Source organism: Lissotriton helveticus, chromosome 1_1 (assembly GCF_964261635.1).
Source record: "Lissotriton helveticus chromosome 1_1, aLisHel1.1, whole genome shotgun sequence".
NCBI classification, from domain to species: domain Eukaryota; kingdom Metazoa; phylum Chordata; class Amphibia; order Caudata; family Salamandridae; genus Lissotriton; species Lissotriton helveticus.
Window position 1 is genome coordinate 843,951,085 of NC_136057.1, and position 21,565 is coordinate 843,972,649.

General features: G+C 48.6%; 1 protein-coding gene and 1 long non-coding RNA gene across 2 annotated transcripts in view; one reads left to right on the forward strand and one right to left on the reverse strand.

Moving 5' to 3' along the window:
• LOC144817931 (uncharacterized) overlaps nt 1–15,117 on the reverse strand; it is a 162,750-nt gene extending 147,633 nt beyond the window's left edge. The window contains exon 1 of the long non-coding RNA XR_013607002.1: nt 14,985–15,117. This is a non-coding gene — a long non-coding RNA (uncharacterized LOC144817931). The remainder of the gene's footprint in view (nt 1–14,984) is intronic.
• Nucleotides 15,118–15,897: 780 nt separating this feature from the next.
• HSP90B1 (heat shock protein 90 beta family member 1) overlaps nt 15,898–21,565 on the forward strand; it is a 37,620-nt gene continuing 31,952 nt past the window's right edge. Inside the window, exons 1-2 of the mRNA XM_078674901.1 lie at nt 15,898–16,102; nt 20,588–20,690. Coding sequence (XP_078531027.1) covers nt 16,054–16,102; nt 20,588–20,690 — 152 coding nt within the window. The 5' untranslated portion in view covers nt 15,898–16,053. The remainder of the gene's footprint in view (nt 16,103–20,587; nt 20,691–21,565) is intronic.

Genomic DNA, 21,565 nt, shown 5'->3' on the forward strand with positions numbered 1-21,565 from the left:
TCATGGTTTTAACTGACAGATTGGCTAAGAAAGAGGACGGATTTATGCGCTCCAGTGTTATATACCCAGATGGGTAAATGCTGATTGGTGGAGAGAAGGCGGGCTATCCCCTAGGAGTTATGTAGTTTATTGGCTAATGTTTTGCTTCAGTAAAGAAAGAGAAGAATATTCCTTGCCTCCGTGTCCTTAATAGAATTGAAAAATCTTGACCCGTTAGCTAGAAGTTTTTTTACTGTGTGAAGTTGGGCTGTAACAGCCCCCACCTGACACATGCGCAAACAGGGAGTTAAGCCCTTTTTTACTGCCAACATGACATTACAGCTTTTACATGCAAACAAACAATCACTGAGATCGTTTCTTTTCATGTAAAAGCTGTAAAAGCTTAAGCAGTTATCGGAAGAGGAAGATGGTAGGTCGACGCACTGGTGCCCTTTATGGAGGAGCTGCTGCCGGAAACTGCGCTTGTGTTATTATTGTAGAGTGCAGTGTTTTCTTTTGAAATGTCTCCCATGTACGCTTTGTGTGCAGTTAGCTTGTTTACCCCTATTGTGCTCAGTAAGCTGTAGAGATCAGAGCTGGCTAGACACAAAGTGATGTGGGTCTGTTAACTGAGAATAAAGAACCTCTTGGAATTACAACCTGTTACGCGTTAGATTCTATTGCAGGACCGGAGGCTTCAGATTATGCTTCTCAATCTTTATTGAAGCTCACAGCAGCCAATGAAAATGCTTGCTTTTCATTCTTAAACGTTAAACAACTGCACATCCCATCATGAATAGCACATAGGCACGCCCCCTTAGTCCATAAGAGGCCTCTACCTGCCGCCATCTACCTCTTTCTTTGCTGCTCACAGCAAGAGTTAAGTGTACGTTGTTTCCTCCCTCTGCTGTTAACAAGCGTTAATGTATATTGGCTTAGGCTAAATATGATTTGGTTAAATTGTGGTGATTAAGACATGGTTATGTAATTGGCATAGGATTTTAATCCTCAGTACCTGATTGAAGGGGTAATCAGCAGTTCGGGGGGTGTGGTGCACGAGCGCTAGTGTCGCGGCGCCTAGCGAGCGGATTTTCATTCCTCAGTGGCATTGGTGCGCCTAGCGGCGCGTGGTAGCAGCGGTCGCTGACCGGGGGCAGACGGGCACCGCGTAACACACTTTTGAGCCTTCTTTATTGTCACAGCCGCTCCCCAGTAAGCGTGTCTCGCGCATGCGCATACGGCATCCCTGGTAGGCCGATGACGCGTGTAGGGTCCGGGTGGCTCTCGGCCGCAGCGTGCGCCTAAACGCGCTGAAATTGGGCTACTTTTTAGTAGGATTTCAGTTGCGTTTGGGCTGCACTTCGAGGCGCGAATCCCCAACTGACAGTCATAGCGTTTTTTATGCAAATGCATACCGGTGGTCCCTCTGCTCTAGTGACACGCCTGGAAAGGTTGTAAAATATTGTGGCCAGTGTTTGGAGTGCGCACACGCTCTGTGTATATTGATTTTGGCCTGGGTCTTTGACCCCTGTGACTACAGCTTTGCTGAGGGGGTTTGAAATTTTCATTTGAGTGTGCTTACGGGGCTGAACCCCCCCCTTGACCCTCCTAGTGGCTGGACAGTTTTCAGTGAGTAACTTCATTGAGGTGCAGTTTAAACCAACCACCCCTGCAATGTCGGAGTGGGAGCAGTACAATGAAGAGTATGCGGAGGAGGAGGTGTATGATGGACGGCAAGAAGCTGTCCTTGAGGACAATTTAGTCAACGCTTTGGACACATCTATACAGTCGTCCGTCAATAGGGCTATGGAGACTACAGTCCCACAGACAGTGCAGCAAGCCCTAGCTACAGCCCTTTGCCCAATCAGAAAACAATTGGAGGGCTTTGCCAAGAGGCATGGCTATGATAAGCCACAAAAGAAGAAAGCGGACGCATCCACTTCCGGTCAACCGTCAGTTGACGCTGCCACATGGCCTCATGCACAGGCCCTAGCTACCCTACCAACACGGCGGAACATTCCTATTCTGGCAGCAAGGCCAAGTCAAAACGTAAGGTCCATGCAGATATGGACACTGACACTGACAGGAACACTACCACAGACACAGACACGGATACCTCAGAGGAGCATCCTCCTCCAAAGATGGCGAAGACGGCGCATGTTAATATTCCTAAGGTAAATACTCCTTTTACCTTCGATCCATCTGACATCATACACCCCAGGTCACAAGACTGGGTGCCACCTCCGGCGGTGGAGGCATATTTCCACGACAACCTTAGGCGGAGCTTCCCCAGGGAAGTGAGGAATCGTCTTAAGTCGGAATGCCCTCGCCCGGACATCCCGGACCGGACAAAGTTGCGGAGACACCAGAAATTGACGCAAGTCTTTTGACCTTCTTGAGGAAGTTCTCGAAGGACCCCAAACGAGGTTTGGATAGGGCATGGTCAGGATGCCAAGACAAAATGTTGGACGCAATCGGACCTTTGGCCAAAATTCAGGAGATGGCTCTAGCGGCCAAAGAGAGTTCCTCTCCTGTGGACCCGTTCGTACTGGATGGTTGGACCCAGCGAGCCATCTGCTTGCTGGGCAACGCAAATTGTGCCATTTCATCAGAGAGAAGGAAATCGCTACTCATGAAAATGGATAGTAATTTGACCGAGCTAGCGGATGCTGAGCCGGGACCCCTAGCAGCGGGTCAATTATTTGGGGACAAATTTGACAAGGACGTCTCCAAATATGTGGGGACCTTTACGGCGCTGGACAAGGCGCAGTCAGGCATTAAGAGAGCTCTCAGCCAGATAGTTTTTAACAGGGCCGGACGAGGCGGGGGCCGCTCGTCGGGCCGTGGAGGTCCACAAGGTTCCCAAAGAGGCGACTTCGGCAGGGGCAGGAACGAGTACGACTCCACCCGTGGTGGAACCTTCTACCCCTCCCGCAGGAGGTTTGACAGGAGCCGTTATCAATCGAATAACAACAGGGGGACCTTCAAACACCAGCAGAACTCAGGTGAGAGTAGCAGAGGTTTATCTTCTTCCTTTGGGGGGACGGACTCAACACTGCCTAGTGCAGTGGCGGGAGCTTACAAAGGACGCATGGGTGTTACAAACAGTTCAAGGTTTTCACTTGGAGTTCTATTCTCGTCCTGTTCAATCGGGGCTTCCTACAGATCTCCATTTTTCCCAACAAGATCTCAGTTTTATAGACGAAGAGATCACCGAGTTGCTTCAGAAACACGCGATAGCACCGGTCCCCCATGGTCCTCGCGGTTTCTGCAGCAATATCTTTGTTATACAGAAGAAGAGAGGCGGAAACAGATTGGTTCTGAACCTCAGGGATTTCAACCAGTTTCTAACATACAATCACTTCAAGATGGAGGGCATCCATCTTTTGACAGATCTACTGCAGGTAGGAGACTGGATGGTCCAGCTGGACCTGAAAGAAGCTTATCTTTCGGTACCAATATTTCCCCCGCATCGCAGATATCTCCAATTCCGGTGGAAAGACCGATGGTACGAATATTTGGTTCTGCCTTTCGGGCTCTCCTCTGCTCCTTGGTGCTTCACCAAGGTGATGAAACCAGTGGTGGCATACCTCAGAGAACGAGGTATACACCTCATAATCTATCTGGACGACATCCTGATAGTGGATCAGTGTCAGCAGACACTCTTGCGACACCTCACTCTGACGACAACGTTGCTTCAAAACCTGGGCTTTGTAATCAACACCAGGAAATCAGTCATGGTACCCACTCAAGTGATAGACTTCCTGGGTTTCACGATCGACTCCATGACAGCGCAGCTATGCCTCCTGAAGGACAAGCTGAAGGACCTGAAGAAGGAAATCAGGAGACTGTTGAACAGTCAGACAGTTTCACTCAGGGTGATTGCAAGAGTGGTAGGAGTATTGGCGTCATCAGTACAAGTGATATTCCCGGGCCCTCTGCATTACAGGGCTCTGCAACAGTTGAAGATCAGACACCTACAGAAGGGACTGTCGTATTCGGACAGCATACCTCTCACAGAAGAGGTGAGAACCGAACTGCAATGGTGGCTAGGTCATGTAGACGCCTGGAACGGTCGAGCTATCTTCGGCTCTCTTCCTGAGATAACAATAGAGTCGGACGCCAGCCGTTGGGGCTGGGGAGCTCGTTGCGGAGACATCTCTACAGGTGGCAGATGGTCCCCGGAGGAGCTTTCGCTTCACATAAATTGTCTAGAGCTGCTCGCGGGGTCGTTCGCGGTGCGGACGTTGTCCCCGAGGCAGACATCTTGTTGTATCCTCCTGCGTTTGGACAATGTGTCAGCAGTGAGGTACATCAACAAGTTGGGCGGCACGAGGTCGTCAATGCTTGTGCAAATAGCCAAGGACTTTTGGCATTACTGTCTAGAGAATCAGATATCGATAATTGCGGAATATCTACCGGGTCAGTCCAACCAGGCAGCGGACTGGAACTCGAGATACCTCAGGGACTACAGCGACTGGAAGTTGCTCCAGAAGGTGTTCCAATGGCTGCAGAAAATTTGGGGTCCGTTCAGGACGGACTTATTTGCATCCAGACTAACGTATCAGGTACCCAGATTCTTCAGCTGGAGACCGGATCCGGTGGCGCAAGCAACGGATGCATTTCTCCAGAATTGGTCGGAGGGGACGCAGTATGCTTTCCCACCCTTCATGCTGATCCTGAGAGCGATGTCTCAAGTGATAAAGCAACGGGCGGAAGTAGTCATGGTGACCCCATGGTGGACGTCACAATCATGGTTCCCCAAACTAATGCAGTGGAGTTGCGACCGGCCCAGACTCCTCCCGGAATCGGAGACGCTATTGCTGGGCCCTCATCAGGAACAGCATCCCTTGATAATGGAAGGCAGGCTCCAGCTGATGGCTTGGAGCCTTTCAGGGAACAGTGGCAGCTGCCAGGCGTTTCGAGCAGGACTTGCGATTTCATCAAGCAGGCCTGGGCACCATCCACGCGGAAGCGATACTCCTCGGCCTGGAAGAACTGGATGGATTGGTGCATGGAACGACATCTGGATCCCGTGGGGGCAGACTTACCCCACGTGCTGAATTTCTTAACGGACAAGGCGTCCGAAGGTTTGGCGTATAGATCGGTCAATAATTTTAGGTCAGGGGGAGGAGCTACGCTACGAATCAAGATGGCCGCGTAAGCTCCCGGCTCCGCCGACCTCCGCCAGCAGCTCGATTATCCTGTCTTTACTCCTGACCGTACACCTGATTTCCTTGTTTATGAAGGTCTACTGCGTCCAAGGGTGCAATCCCGAGATTTCTACCTCATCGGCTGATGAAGATACGCCGTGTTTCCATTCTCGGCCTAACATCGTGTGGAAGCCGGGGCCTCGATTTCTAGACTACCCGAGTCAGAGTTGACAACATCGGCCGTGAGACCTGGACTGAGCCCGGTCTCCCGAAGAGTGCCTGAATTGTTGACTTTTTGTGACGATCCTTTCGACGATCTACACCCGGGACACGCTATCGTGCCACGCCGGCTGCTGTGGTGGGGGCCCGGTTCCCGGAGACCTTGCTGCCCCCTCGGGGTCGACGGGCTGGGGTCCTCTCTGACGGCGAAGGTGTATTCGGTAAGACGAGGAGCGCCCATTATTTGTTATCCAAATCCAAAAATTCTTTATTTCGGCCTCATGGGCCATAAAAGAAGCAATAAAAATACATACAGATAAAAGACAATATATACAATAAAAACCAACTGGACCTGCAGAGTTTAGAGAAGCGTGGTAAAATAGATTAACCAGACATTTTCTTCCTTATTATCCATGCTGCCATTAGGAATTTGGAAACCGCAAACACAATGTGGCCCAGGGTATTAGTTTTCAGCACCCTGTAGGCTTGTAAGTAGTTACTGAAGCCCAGATTCCGACATAGAGGGGCTAACCAGCGCCTCCTCGGACTCCTGTAGACATGGCAACAAAACATTATGTGCAAGTCATCTTCTTCCTTAACTTTACAGCATGGGCAGAGCTAGTCGCCCCCTAGCGACCACTTATGGGTAAAAACTTTAGTAGGGAGCGTACCAAACCTCCATTGCAGGAACAGTTTCCTCGCCAAAAGAGGGTAGATAAAATCCATAAAAGGTTCAAAAACATAAGAATTTTTGGAAACAATAAAACATCCTGTCAGGGTGCCACTATCATATGCACTGTCCATATCAGCAAGGGTTTTGTTCTTGTAGAGCTGTGCCAGGGTTTTGCGCGGAATCCTTCTACATCCCTGAGCTGGGTCATCCCATAGGTCTGGCAAATTCAAGCTGGAACATTCCGATTTGATAAGTGCCAGCCAAGGGATCTTACCATTTACATCCAGCCTCAAGACATGTATGAGGTCCTGCCTATAGTGGTGCAACTCCTCAGTGGACCATAGCCGATGCCAATACTTCACCGGTTTCGACCGCAAGTCCTCTGCGATTGACGGGAGACCCAGGTCAAGTCTTAGGGGGAGGAGTGGTGTACCCTGCGGAAGAGCAAGGAGACGTCTAAGGAAACAATTTTCCACCCCTGCCATGACCTTCCCAGCTTTATGGCCCCACAGCTCACTGCCATACAAGGCAGCCGCCTTCGCCTGAGTCCTGTACATTTCTAAGGCCGGGCTGACAGGCTTGAAAGAGGACTTATTAGATACCCTCAGGAGTGCGCCCGAAAGCTGGGAGAGTTTCAGCCTAGATCTCGCCACCTGGGAATCCCAAGTCAGATTTTCTTGAAGTGAGACCCCCAAGTATGTAAAGGTAGAAACCCTTTCCAGACTGGTTCCCTCGAGTTTTGGGTTGGGTCTGGTCTTGGTCGGAGGGTTGAAGATCATGAACTTAGTTTTTTCCGTGTTCACCTCCAACCCGTGTTGTCTACAAAAGTGACCAAAACCATCCACGATCCTCTGAATCCCCATGGGGGATTTGGAAAGAAGGAGGGTATCATCGGCAAACATAATTGCCGGGACCCTCCTTCCTGCCAAAACCGGGGCGTCATTGTCCCCGACAGCGTCAAGGTGTTGAATGACGCTGTTGATGTACAGACAGAACAGTGTCGGAGCCAGAACACAGCCCTGTCTGACACCTCGGCGGACCGGGAATTTGCCCGAGGGCTTGCCATCCCTCCCACACCTTACTACCGCAAAGTTGTTCTCATGCAGTCTAATGATGATTCTAAGGAGGTGGGGGGGGACTCCTAGCTTCTGCAGAACCTCCCATAACTTCCCCCTCGGGACGAGGTCAAAGGCTGACCTCAGATCCACGAAGACCATGTACAGTCGACCTCCCTCTAACGTAACCGTCTTCCAGTACAAAAGAAGGAGGCGAAAGATTTGATCCATGGTCGACGTGTTCTTTCTGAAGCCAGCCTGTAAAGGGCTCAAGATGTCATTGGCCTCGACCCAGTCTAGGAGATGGTCCAAGATGAGGCGCGCAAAGATCTTTTGGGGCACATCTATGAGGCTTATAGGCCTGTAATTGGAAGGGAGCAGAGTAGAGCCCCTCTTGTGGATGGGCACAATCTCTGCCCCCAACCACGACCCAGGGATCACCATACCTCCAAGAATGGCATTAAATAGAACAAGAAGGTATGGACCCCAGATATCCGGGTGATGCCTGAATAGATCCCCGGGTAGCCTATCCAGGCCTGGCGCCTTCCCCACTGCTAGACGTTCTATGGCAAGCTCCACTTCCCCCAGGGATAATTCCATTCCGGACTCCTCAGTACCCAGTTGCATCTCCACGGCCGGGCAGGAACTGGTATCTAGGTAGAGAGCCCCAAAATGGGACTCCCATACCGCAGGGGCTATATTAGGCTCAATCGCTTTACTAAGATTCCCTGACCCATTGTTTACAAGTGCCCAAAACTGCCGGGGATCCCTGGATTTGAGGGCATCATAGAGGTCCTGCCAGTACTTCCAATCCCACTCGGTCCTTGCAGCCACCAGCACTGATTTATGGAGGTTCCTCAGGTCACGCACTTTGGCCTTATCTGACCCCTCTTTTATGGCTGCAATAAGGTCAGATTTTGCTGACCTGCAGTCTGGGGTATACCAAGTGGGAACAGGAGTCCTTTTCTTTCGAATTGGGACCTCCGGATGAAATACCTCGGCCAAGTCCCTCACTAAAGCCTGGTGAATGTTTCCCAGTTTCTCAGAGTACTCAGCGGTTCTTGGTTCATTCAGGAGGGTCTCAACCTCCATGAGGCTAGGGAGCGCCAGCTCGTATAGTTTCTTAATTGACTCCTCCGAATTTACAAGCTTCCCCCACTTAACTCGGCGCCTATTTGTGGTCAGGAGCAGATCCCCCATATCAGCCCCTTGGCCAGCTGGGGATGAGTCCGTCAAGGGCGAAGGGCATAGAATATTTAAGCAGAGAGCGTTGTGGTCGCTGTCTGTCCTCTTGATAACCCTAAAGTCCCGCACTTTGGGCCAGAGTGAAATATCCACCATAATATAATCTAGCCTTGACTCGTGGCCCCTCCTGTTGAATGTACACACCGAGGGGGTATCGGAAGGAGTACGACCGTTACACGCCCTCAGCGCGCCATTCAAAGTAAGGGACATGAGCTGTAAGGCTAGAGGGGACCAGGCTTTAGGGTGAGGGGAAGAAGAGGGTGGAACCCCCCAATGGTCGTCCTCGGCCGTAAGGGCACCATCGAGTAAACCTTCCAAGGGTTCAAAGTGGCAATTGAAGTCCCCTCCAAGTACCACCTTGTATTCACCCGGAAGTTGGCCCAGGAAGGAAGCCAGATCATTTAAGGTAGGTGATTCACTTGACGAGGCAACCGGGCGCGAGTAGACATTGACAATGACCCACGGAGTTTTACCAGGCCAAGTGAGCCGCACACACTGGATGTCCTGCGAACACGTATGTACCCGCTCCGCCTGACACCCAGTGTGACTCGCAATCCAGATTGCCAAACCACCAGATGGCCTCCCCCTCCCAGCCCATGTGGCAGGGATTTCAAATACTTCAAACCCTCTCCTAATCTGAGCGACCCTCGCCCAGGTCTCCTGAAGGAGAACAATGTCACATCCACCCACCAGGGAGTCCCATTCAGGAGAGCCCTCCTTGTTCGCTATTCCTGCCACATTCCAGGAGAGGATTCTCAATCCTGGGTCAAGTGGCAGGCTGCCCTTAGCTCCAGCATGAGGTTGCAGGATAGCCTTGGGTGAACCGACGTCAAAGGCGCCGGTTCCGCCGACAGCAGTAGCGGCGCAGCCATCCAGCTCTGCTGCCCCTGCTTGGGGAATGTGGGCTAGCCCGGTGTTAAGTGGGGGACTCGGTTGGCACGAATTATCAATCGTATCAGCCCCTCGCTCATTCGCATCCTGGAGCCGGGTTAGTTCCGGCATGAGGATCACACCCAAACCCACATGGCTTTGCGCCTCATCCACCCCATTTTCATGTCCAGACAAGATTGGCCTAATTTGTGGTCAATCAACCTGGTCCAGACAGGAAAACCTGTTGTGATGGGTGAAGTTTACCTGTGCAGTTGGCAAGGAGGGCCTTGGTCTGTAACGGGAACCATCTACAGCAAAGCCCACCCTGGTCCATCCCTTCTCACTCCCTCCCACCGTATTGCTACCACTAGGATAGAAATAAGAAAGGGGTACAAGTTCTATTGTGGACTTATCAGGCCTTACAAGCCAGTTGCAGATGTAATTAGCAACATGCGGGCTCCTGAAACTTAAGACGATACAGTCCCCTGACCTGTTCTTTTTGGTAGGGCCAATCCACGGGATCCTCCTTACCATCAGAACCTCACCCTTCAAATTTGGGGGCAACGGTCTATTAATACTGAGCCAGCTTATAACCTTATTACGTAGGGAGTCTTGGGACTCCCTAACACCACCAGCTAGCTCAGGAACTCCCACCATGATTGCCGTATATGGGACAGCCTCTGGGGGCAGATTGACCTCCCTGCGTCTATCTAGGGGAGGGACACAACCATCACTTCGGGCGTTTGTAGGACCCACTGTCGCCCTTGTCTGCGGCACAGGGGGTGGCTTAGATCTCCTGGGTGCCGTAACAGGGGGCCCAGGCACTGAAGGTAGCAAAGTGCGCGTCTGGGAAGTAGACACACCATTTGCTCTAAGCAATGCCCTGCTTGAGGCCTGTAGTGATGTAGAAGGAGGTAGACTGTCCCCAGATGGTTTCCCGGTGGCTACAGGGACATTTGAAGCTACGCCAGGGCTACTCCTAATAGGAATATTTCCCCGGGACTGAAGTAAATTCTCTATGGCCTCTAGTCTAGCTAAGATGGGGGTTAACAGGTTCTTGATAGTGGCTGTGAGGGAATTTATTACTGCATCTGAACTATTAGATGATAGCCCACCAAAGATAAATGGGCCCGCCACCACTGGTGATAACACAGGAGCTGGCGAGGCCCCAAGATCCGACCCAGACCCAGACCCAGGTAAAATGAGCTCAGGGGAGACCGAAATGTCTGTGCTGTCTTCGAGTGTTGATTCAGATGCAACAAATTTTGCCCTTTTTGCCCTCTTTGATTCGACAGGCCTTTTCCTTTTTAAGGGCTGGGTCACCCCGCTGTCAACAGGGACTGTTGTCAAGACCACTTGAACCGCTTCCAGCGTGTTTAAACCCATACTATCCAGAGCAGCAGAGTGGTCGGAAATCCCTGCTGGCCGTGGGGAATCTCGATCCCTCTGCGTAACCGGAGTTCTTAGCTGCCGGAGTACCGACTCGATAGTCTGGTCGATGCTGTCCAGCAGAGACATGTGGGTAGCGTCCGTAGTGATGGGTGTGCTAGCATCATTTGAGGCTGATTCCTCAAGGTCCAAGAACACACTTTCGGGACCCATCTCGAGGTGCGAGTCCGTGGATAAGTGACACTTGCTGATTTGGGAGGTCGCCTTGGGGAAAATTTTTTCCAAAGTGCTTGTGCCATGTTGTACCGACTTACTCCTTAGAGCTCTGGATGCCATAATGAAGTAAATGGGGAGCAAATTAGCGGGGGCGTTAGAGGGGTGGCCCGGTCCGGTCTCTTCCGGCCTCTAACGGCCTAAAACGGCCCGCTCTTTGCCCGGTCTTCGCCCCGGTAACCGCCCCGCGCGCGTCCCGCTGCGCGCGTGAGGAGGTTCTCCTATGTATGACAAGGGGGCGTGTCACTGGGAGGGGGCGCGAGGCGCGGCGGGAAGAGGAACCAGCTGGCGCTGCCAGATGGACTGCTGGTCCTCGCAGTCCCGCTCGCCTCCGCCTCTCACCTCCGCTGCGGCCGGTCCAAACAACAGCAATCCCCAAGGTATGTCCGCACCCAAAACGCTCCTGGGACAGGAAAAGCAGGCAGCAGTCCAAACTCCTAGCGCGAGCGGCACCCGCGGAGCGGGGGCCGCGAGGAGTAAAATACTCTATCAGGCAGGGGGGCGTGGCACTGGGAGGGGGCGCGAGGCGCGGCGGGAAGAGGAACCAGCTGGCGCTGCCAGATGGACTGCTGGTCCTCGCAGTCCCGCTCGCCTCCGCCTCTCACCTCCGCTGCGGCCGGTCCAAACAACAGCAATCCCCAAGGTATGTCCGCACCCAAAACGCTCCTGGGACAGGAAAAGCAGGCAGCAGTCCAAACTCCTAGCGCGAGCGGCACCCGCGGAGCGGGGGCCGCGAGGAGTAAAATACTCTATCAGGCAGGGGGGCGTGGCACTGGGAGGGGGCGCGAGGCGCGGCGGGAAGAGGAACCAGCTGGCGCTGCCAGATGGACTGCTGGTCCTCGCAGTCCCGCTCGCCTCCGCCTCTCACCTCCGCTGCGGCCGGTCCAAACAACAGCAATCCCCAAGGTATGTCCGCACCCAAAACGCTCCTGGGACAGGAAAAGCAGGCAGCAGTCCAAACTCCTAGCGCGAGCGGCATATTTGTTATCAGATTTGCGTGGCCTGCGACTCCGGAGCAGCCGGCCTCCGGGGTTCAAGTCTGGCTCTGTCGCCTATTGAGAGGGGATGGAGCGGACGGAGGGCACGCCGTCGCTACAGGCCGTTGTGGCCGCCGTTGGGGTGCTCCATTCGCACACAGTCACTGTGTTCCGGACACTGATGGTGGTATCCTGAAACCTGAGGACGACACCTCGTTTAGTTTCCAGCTAGAGATGGTACCAGCGGTGCATTGCATATCAGAGGTCGAGGTCCCCGTGCATAACCCGGAATTCAAGAACCTTGACGGTCCCCTATTAGCGGCAAGCCAGCCCGTGCTTCTCGCTAGTGTCTTTTGCCTGACCCTGCTGCCACCTAACACATCTGCAGACGGTCTACCATGTGGCTACGAGTGCCTTGGTGATGGTTTTGGATACTCGCTGTTCTTGGACACCTTTCTTCGTTCGAGCCGTGAACTTTTATCCTGTCTTCGATCCTCCTGTGCTGAAAAGAACTTTTATGGACGCTTTGTCTTTTCCATCAAAATGGCGGCTCGAGTGGCAAAGACGGACCGTACTGGCCAGGGCTGAACTTTATCGCTGGGATCCGATATAATAGCTTTTCGCAATGCCGGGGTTGTGCCTATATTGTGATGGGAATTGGGTGGTTGTTGTTTATCCTCCCCTGACTGGTTTGTATACTTGCTGAATATTGATTTTACCATGTCTCCGGGTGGTCGCTGTTGGTGGGGCGTATGGGAGACCGGGAGTGTGTTTGCTTTCTCCTCCTCCGCTTTCTCTTTTTCCTTCCTTTAGGGTAGTTCTTGGGCGACAGGCATGCTGCTAGTGGGGTTAGGCCGTAGCCATTGCAGGGGTGCAGGGTGGGGGGTTAGGGGTGGGTTTTTTTATTTTGCCTTTCTTTTGTTCTATGGCCCCTTTTGTCTTTCCTTTTCCTTCTACGAGAGATGGGCTGTTTATCTTTCACAAGTCCTTTATTGCCCGGGTGTCTTCGCTGGCTTAATTATCCTGTAACATTGTGGACGAGGTCGCGCGGGTGGGATTGCTTTGATTGATTCATAGATTGCTTATTTCCTTTTTCCGTTATGTGTACCCGTGATGGGCCTTTTACTTCCTACAGTGATTATTGTTTGTATATTTCCCCCGCCTGGCCCATATTCTGTATTTCACTGCGAAACACCTGATGTTTGTATTGCCTACTCTTGTCTTACTGTTAAAATAAAAAATATATTAAAAAAAAAAAAAAATTAGGTCAGCCATATCAGCAGGCCACGCTCAGCTGGATGGTAAACCAATAGGCATGCACCCAGTGGTGTGCAAATTACTTAAAGGAATTAGGGTGACTAACCCACCAAAGCCCAAATACACGGGGTTGTGGGATGTGTCTTTGGTATTAGATTTATTTAACAGATGGCCGGTAAACTCCCTTTTATCCAGAAAGCAGTTGTCAGCTAAGTTAGCCATGTTACTCTGCCTCTCGGCATGCAGGAGGTCGTCGGACGTGCGGGCGCTGGAGGTTACAGGTAGAGTATTTACTCCGGAAGGAGTTTCTTTTTCTATTTCAGGACGCACCAAGACATTATCTCGTCATATTTCATATAATGCTTTTCAAGAGAATGACAAGTTATGTGTTGTTAAATGTTTGAAAACTTATGAGGAATGTTCAGCGGCTAATAGACCGCAGGGCTGTTCTCAATTATTGATTGCCATACAAAAACCTTTTAAAGTGGTGGCAGCTGCCACCATTGCCAGGTGGCTTTGTTATGTCATGAAAGAAGCTGGTGTTGACGTCACCATTTTTGGTGCTCATTCAGTCAGAGGAGCCATGGCGCCAAAGTCATTTATGTTAGGTTCCAGTATACAAGATATCATGCGTAGCGCAGATTGGTCGTCAGAATCGACCTTCAAAACGTATTATTATAAGCCGGTGGGGGATATGACCTCTGTTGTTTTTAATAAGCGTTAAACAAGCATAATCTGAAGCCTCCGGTCCTGCAATAGAATCACAAATTTGCTAGCATTCGCGACAAGAATTTGCAATTCTATTAAGGACACGGAGGCGAGGATTATCCCACCCGGCATGTTATGTATAAATGCTTGCCCACCCAGTGGTTATGGTGGTTACGGTCTCATATCCTTTATTGCAGGTTCAGATAAGAAAAACGACTGAACGTCGAAGACTGCCAGGATATTACGCCTGAAAAGTTTATGTTCTTCCACGTTAGAGGAGTTACCAAGTTATCCAAGTTGTTGTTGGAGCTGTTCGCCTTAAAGAAAGAGGAAGATGGCGGCAGGCAGAGGCCTCTTATGGACTAAGGGGGCGTGCCTATGTGCTATTCATGATGGGATGTGTAGTTGTTTAACGTTTAAGAATGAAAAGCAAGCATTTTCATTGGCTGCTGTGAGCTTCAATAAAGATTGAGAAGCATAATCCTCGCCTCCGTGTCCTTAATAGAATTGCAAATTCTTGTCACGAATGCTAGCAAATTTGTGATTCTGGTTCTTCTTAACTGTGATTTTTTTATTTTATAATATACTGTAATGGTTTAGAAGTTGTTCTACATCGTGTTACATATAGATTAGGTGCAATACATACATATTTCTATTTACTTTTGTTCCTTTCTTTTGTGAAGATATGTGGTATCGGCATGGGTAGAATGTTAGAATGTAGAATGGTATTGTGTGCCTTGCCTTCGTCATTAGCTTCTGGGATGTGAAGAAAAGACACAGGCGGAAAGTTGTTGGAGCAAGGAAAGAGGAAGCTGTTTATTCGGCGCTTTTTCCTAGTTGTGTACTAGTTACTAGAATAAAGTTATTTCGACATTACCTGCCTCCACATGTCGTCTTTACATGAACATATCTCTAGCACGAAAAAATATATGAGGATAATATTGCAAATTGCCTTTATGTTTGTGCAGATTAAACGTTAATTAATAGTGGAAAATGGGATCACATCAACGAAAAGTATGAGAAAGCCTTCCAGTGCATATGAAACTGACATATATTAACGTTTAGTTGGCGGAATAACTCTGACACGCTGAAAGCTCCTCCTAGCCTGGTGCTTATCATCATAAAGCATAATTAAATCATAATTAAATCGCGTTTAGCTTCCCACATGCAGGCCAACGATACTTACAGTGACACGGTGCTCAGGGAGTGAGGGGGCGTTGCCAGTGTGCCCAAAGACACAGTGAGGCTCATCTGTTAGCATGCAGCACGGGCTATATTTCCTTTGAGCCTAGGGACCAAAGTCAAGCTGCCAGTAGGAGCGTCTGGTCGCCTTGGAAACACTACAACTGTCTGGCATGCACACAAAAGAAGGACGCTGTTCTTGGGCATGAACCATAAGTGTACGCTTTCCAAATCAATCGGCTTACAAGGAGGACCCAAAGAATATATTGCACAGCTCGTCAAAATGATTGTAACTGTAGGTATATTTCATACTATGAAATGCCAGTCATCGAAACAAACTATATCTATACGTTTAGAAATAAATAAAAGACTTTGTTTACTTTTCTTGGAGACTATAACAAAATTATAATGATAAATAAGAATGTATAGCTGTGCATTTGGGGTTTACTGACAATTAACAGGTTGCCCCTTCTTTCCAAAATTACAAAAGCAATCGTGAGTTTAATATCATGTCTGGTATTCACGTCCGTTTTCTATGTTTACAATACAAGCAAGTTGCGCACTTGCTCGTTATACCCTGTTCTTGTGCCTTCATTTCCACCTCTGTAACCAAGGTAAACATTCCTCTTACCCCGGAAGTAAAAGTAAGCGATTTTCATGCGATAAGTGTGTTTTTCAGCACAGAAGTACAGCTCGGATCCCATTAAACGCCACGAAATAGAGTTTTACTAGAAATCTACCCTTTCCGCCGCGTCCTTATAAAAGTCATACTGGAGAGCTGTCAGTGTCATAACCCAGCCAATCAGGAGTAGCCACGCTCTCAGCCCAGGAAGCAGTACACGGACGCTTACTATTGGCTCACGTCTGCAAAGACACATAGGCGAGGAGGCATTGGATTCGTCGGTCAAGTTGCGTGGTGGGAACTCATTGGTTGGTTAGTGTTGTCCTTGCCCCTCCCGCCTCGATTCTATATTAAAAGAAACGGAAGGAGGTTGCGAGGTTCTTCTGAGTCAAGACACCGAGGTTTTGGGGACCGGAGGTGGATCAGGCTTGTCGCCTGCAGCCGTACAACCATGAGGAAGGCGTGGGCTTTTGCGTTCTGCTGCGCGATCTTGGCATTTGGTGAGTGAGTGCGCGCGTGCCAGGACAGAAGCTTGCACTGTATTCCGATTTAAGCATTGAGAAGTACACAGGCTCTTATGGTGGCCGATAATTGAAGTCCGTCTGTCACCTAGGGAGGCTCGTTCCTCTATCGTTTTAATAGTTGGTGATGCGAGAGCCAGCCTTAGCGCCGCGTTCTGGAATGTTCTGTGTGCTCTCGTCGGTTAAGGAAGTGTCTCTTTGCCTGATGAATGGGTGTTTAAGTTCTCGAATTGGCTTTATCGCCCCTCTTTTTGTTTTTATCGGTGACTGCCACGCGAGAACGTATTGTTCTAAATCAAGTTTTATAAAATGTTCTTAATTACGTTTTCGCAATAAACAGTGAATCTGTTGTAAGGATCGTACGACTGTGCAAATCCTGATTTTGGAAAGTGCTGGGAGTGACATTTGGGACAAGGGCAATTTTCCCTTATCAAACGACTTTCTGGGTAGCATTTTACGAGCATGTGGCGTGTTCCGGGTGCATGCGATAAAGCACGTAAAGCGGACAGTAGGTAGTCGATGTTTCCCTTTGTAAAAGAGACCCCCGAGCTAGAACTGGCCAATTGGCTTGAAGGACCGCCACTTATGGTCTGTACTTAAAAGCACCTCCTTACAAGGGGACAGGTAGTTACATCATAGTCTCTTATGTTTTGCGTCCATATTGCTTGTGTTCCTTAGCAGGATTAGACGGGGTTAGAACAATCCTAAAGTGTTACATGAGCGTCTGCATTACTGCAGATGAACAAGGGCTTTCACCAGTTTGCTGGCATTGTTTTTACTCTGATTCAATATACCCCATTCCATAATATTGTGCTGCTGAAGGCAGTGATCTTAAGCCAGTCCTCTCGTATGCATCTAGCGCAGTGATTTGCACCTAAACTGCAATCCGAGCTGAACCGAAGTATCAAAATATTGAAGGGTGCCTCGATCTATGAAGACCTAAATGGTGAGTATTCAGAGCTAAATTGTATATGGAAGCGTTTACACTCCAAAACATCGAATTTATATATCTGTAAATGGCTTGGACTTCTCCAGTTTAAGTTGAAAATACTGAAGGATTTTGATGTGGTTCTTCCACATGTCAAACCGTTGTACCTAGTAAACCGTTCTTAGCGTCTTTCTAGTTATCACACATTCTGTAGATGTCCCCTTCATTTAGGGGCATCAACAAATTGCGTGGGACTTCGAAAGAGTGGAAAATGATAAGTACTGTATAATCGATTGTTACTATATAGTTTTGTAAAGCAGGGTCTCCTTTCCCTGATATCGGAGCACTGAACAGAGTGAAAAGCGGCAGCTGGTGGAGTTTTGAGTGCAGTTGAATAAGTACCTAGCCATGTAGCAAATTCTTCAGTTGCGACTGCTGTCATGAGTTAAGTTCAGTTAAAGACCAATCTGACCAGTTCAGTTTTCAGAAGTTTCCTCAACCGCTTATGGCTGTGTTTATATCCTAGACTGGAGATGTGTTAGTTTTAAAGTCTAGGTCCTTGATCACCCGGTGATTTGCGTCTCTTTTAAACTCTTGCAGTCGTCTCCTAATTTTGATAGTGCTGAAATCTAGAGCTGTCGAATGATTAAATATCAAAACTCTGCTACATGGAGAGCAGTGTTTAGACCCTTAAGAATGCACTTAATTGAGGAGAGGTGACCTTGGTCCCAAGTTATGTGGCAACAACAAACGTAATAACCAAACAATATGAAAGAGGCCTTCATCTTGAATCATGTGGCGGCTTCAGCAGTCTTCCCATGCAGTTTTTCTGCTCGGTTATAGAAGTTTTGCCTTAACGAAGATGGCATCAATTAATTGGTTCTTTTGAGTTTTTGAAGTCTTGTTCCCCACCCTCACAAAACATAGCAAATAAACTTTTTTCAGAGGCATTTTGTCGCTATGCTGTAGAATGAGTTGAAGATATTTAAACCAGATATTGACTTGCTTGTTGCTGGTCACCTGCACTTTGCACAGTAGTGGTTTGTCATTCAGCTATCTAATTCATGTTAATCCATGCATCTGAAATGTAGTTGGCTATGAACAAGCATTTGCAATGTAATCAGTCTCGCCTTTGAGTGTTAGAGCTATTGCTGGTGTTCATGACTGTCTTTTACCTATGTGTTTTGATTTGGAGTGTAGTTTATGTATAAACAGACCATGCTGCAGCACTGCCTAGAGGACTTGAAATGGGGGTGGTTACTGTCACAACCAGGAAAATAAGTGGCAAGCAGCAGTGTTTAGAGGAGTAATGAGTTATTACCACTGGGAACCAACCCAGCTACAGCATTTGTTAGAGGACTTAAAATGAGGAGTTACAATTGGGACCAGAGAAGCAGGTAGCAGCACTGTCTAGAGGACTCAGAATGCAGGAGTTATCGACTGGATCAGAGCAGCAGCTGCAACTGTACCTAGAGGACTAAGAATTAGGAAAAAAGTGTGACCAGAGAAGGAGTTGCAGCACTGCCTAGAAGACCAAGAATGGGGAATTACCACTGGGAACAGGGGCACAACTGCAGCACTGGCTGGGGGACTAAGAAGGGAGAATTTCTACTGGGACTAGCGAAGCAACTGTAGCACTGCCTAGAGGCCTAAGAATGGGGATTTATCACTGGGATCAGATGCAGCATTGCCAAGAGGGCTAAGAATGGGGAATTACCACTGGGAACAGTCTCTCAGAATAAAGCGAGCAAAGCCTGCTATGTATACCTAGGGCTAAGAAAGCCAGACATGGCACTAGAGCTTTATCGGTAGCAGGACCATCCTTATGGAATAGCCTCCCCAAATCTCTCCGACAATGCAGAGAGCACCTTCCCTTCAGGAAACAGCGTAAAACTTTCCTATTTTAAAAATAAATATCTGAAAAACCTCTGTATGGTCCCTCCCCTCTTATGTGGTAGCAGCCAAAGGCGCGAAGATACTCCTTCGGGAGTCGAGTCCAGCGCGGTATAAACTCGCAAATAAATAAATAAATAAGGAGCTGTGTTACTGTCTGGAGGACTTGGAATGAGAAACTACCACTGGGAACACACAGCTGCAGCACTTCCTAGAGGACTTAGAATGATGAATTTCTGACAGGAACAGAGAAGCAACTAGCAGCAGTGCCTAGAGGTCTAAGGATGAGGAATTGCACTGGGACCAGAGAAGCAGCTGCAGCACTGTAGTGAATTTACAATGAAGAATTATCGACAGGATAGGGGTACCATCACTTCCTTGAGGACTTAGAATTAAGAATTACCACTGGGACCAGAGAAGCAGCTGCAGTGCTTCCTAGAGGGCTTAGAATGAGGAATTATTGATAGGACCACAGAAGCAGCGAGTAGTACTGTATAGTGAACTTAGAATGGTAAATTACCGATGGGACCAGAGAAGCAGGTAGAGGCACTACCTAGAGGACTAAGAATGTGGAGTTGACCCTGAGATCAGAGAAGCAGCTGCAGCATGGTCTAGAGGCCTAAGAATGTCGATTTACCACTGGGAACAGCTGCAGCTCTGCCTAGAAGACTAAGAATGGGGACCTACCACTGACAAGAGAAGCAGCTAGCAGCATGGTCTTGAGGAGTTGCTACTGGGAACATACAGCTTCAGCATTGCTTGGAGTTACCAATAGGACAATAGAAGCAGCTAGCCGCACTGTCTGCAGGACCTGAAAGGAAGAATTAACCAATGGGACCAGAGAAACAGCTAGTAGGTAGCACTGTGTAGAGGGCTTATAATGGGGGGAATTACATATGAGACCAGAGAAGCAGCACAGTCTTGAACTTAGAATGAGGAATTACCACTGTTACCAGAGACACAGCTACAGCATGCCTAGAGGACTAAGAATGAGGAATTACCACTGGGAACAGAAACCCAGCTGCAGCACTGCCTAGAGGACCTAGAATGAGACTGTCATACGAGGAAGTCTGACTTTCTGAGAGAGAGAGAGAGAGAGAACACAGTTATAACAGACTTGTCAATCATACATGTAAGTTCATTGTCCATGTATATTTTTTTTTTAAGGAAAGGGAGCAGTCTAATAACTTTTACTGTGGCTGCAGTTTCATGGAAAAAAGCAATCTCCATGGAGCACTGCAATGACAGAAGGGAGGGGTTGTGAGCAAGGAGGCAACAAATGGACAGAGATAGCCGACAAAAAGGAACAATTCCGTGAGTTCCGTTTGGAGGGAGCCAAGCACCCAAAGGCGGGACAGATGTAGTCTACTCGCCAACCAGAGCAAAGGAATTTCGAAAGGCAGGCCAACCAACCAGAAGCACGGGCGTGTTTAAAGTCCATAGACTGAATACAGAATGTCTTGCAGACCACGCATGCACTTTCTAGGCTTGATCTAAAAAAAAAAAAAAGCTTTCTGGCTGTAGTTTTAGTGCCTTATATTTTTATAATTTACTATTTTATATGGCTGGTGCTTATTCTAGTCTACAAAGTATCCTGAATCCTTATGGGGGTTATAGATTTTTATTGTATTTGTTAATTGTAGCTTCTGTTCGAGCTGAAGATGAGCCGGATGTGGATGGCACTGTAGAAGATGACATGGGAAAGAGCAGAGATGGTTCCAGGACAGATGACGAAGTTGTGAGCAGGTTTGTACATTTTCTTCTGAATTATAAATCTGGTTTACAGTCATTTCGTTTATTGTGGGATTTTTGTTTAACACTGTTTCCTATATTGCTGCAACCATTTGTCTCCTGTAGCTCGAGCCATTCGGCAGGGCTTGCTGTACCTTTGCACAGGAACCTGTCTTTCTATGCCCCATGTCATCTATAGTCCTGTTGAACTACTCCTATTCAACCCAAGGTTAGTCTCCCAGGGAAGTTAATTCCCTTCACCACTAGCACTGTTACATCCAGCCCCACATCAGTTGTCCCTTAAAAGTCTTCACCTGTGTTCACTCAATAAGCTTACTGGGAGAATCACTTGTCAACATTCCAGTAACTTTTTTTTGTTCCATCTGACTATTTTCTTTAACTGAAATACTACTTTTTGTTACCTAATACTTTTATTCGTTTCTATTATTCGTTTCTTTAATGGCAAGCCTTACTTGCAGTACTCTTAGAACTGCCAACATTTTCTACTCCGATTGGCAAAGTTATTGCTCATGTTGTCATTACATTTTTTGGGGACTGTTCGTGATGCAAGCATTTGGTTGCTCACCATGGTGTGGATTCCTTTTTCTCCTACGACCTTAAGAGGACCTGGCATGCTATATTTTTGACTGCTATGCAACTCATCCAGGCCACTCTGACTATGCAGACATGACTTTCTGAAAATCTCTTACCTCTACTATAATAACTGACTGTCCACTTGATTCTTGCCGTTCTCGTATCATGAAAGAGACCCTCCGTTCCGATTTTTCTTTTCTCCAACCTCTTACGCATCTCTTTTTTCTGCCTTCTCGCTCAGAATGGAAACCAGCTCCTGTGGTTTCTCAATGCAGCTGACCTACTTATCGTCTTAC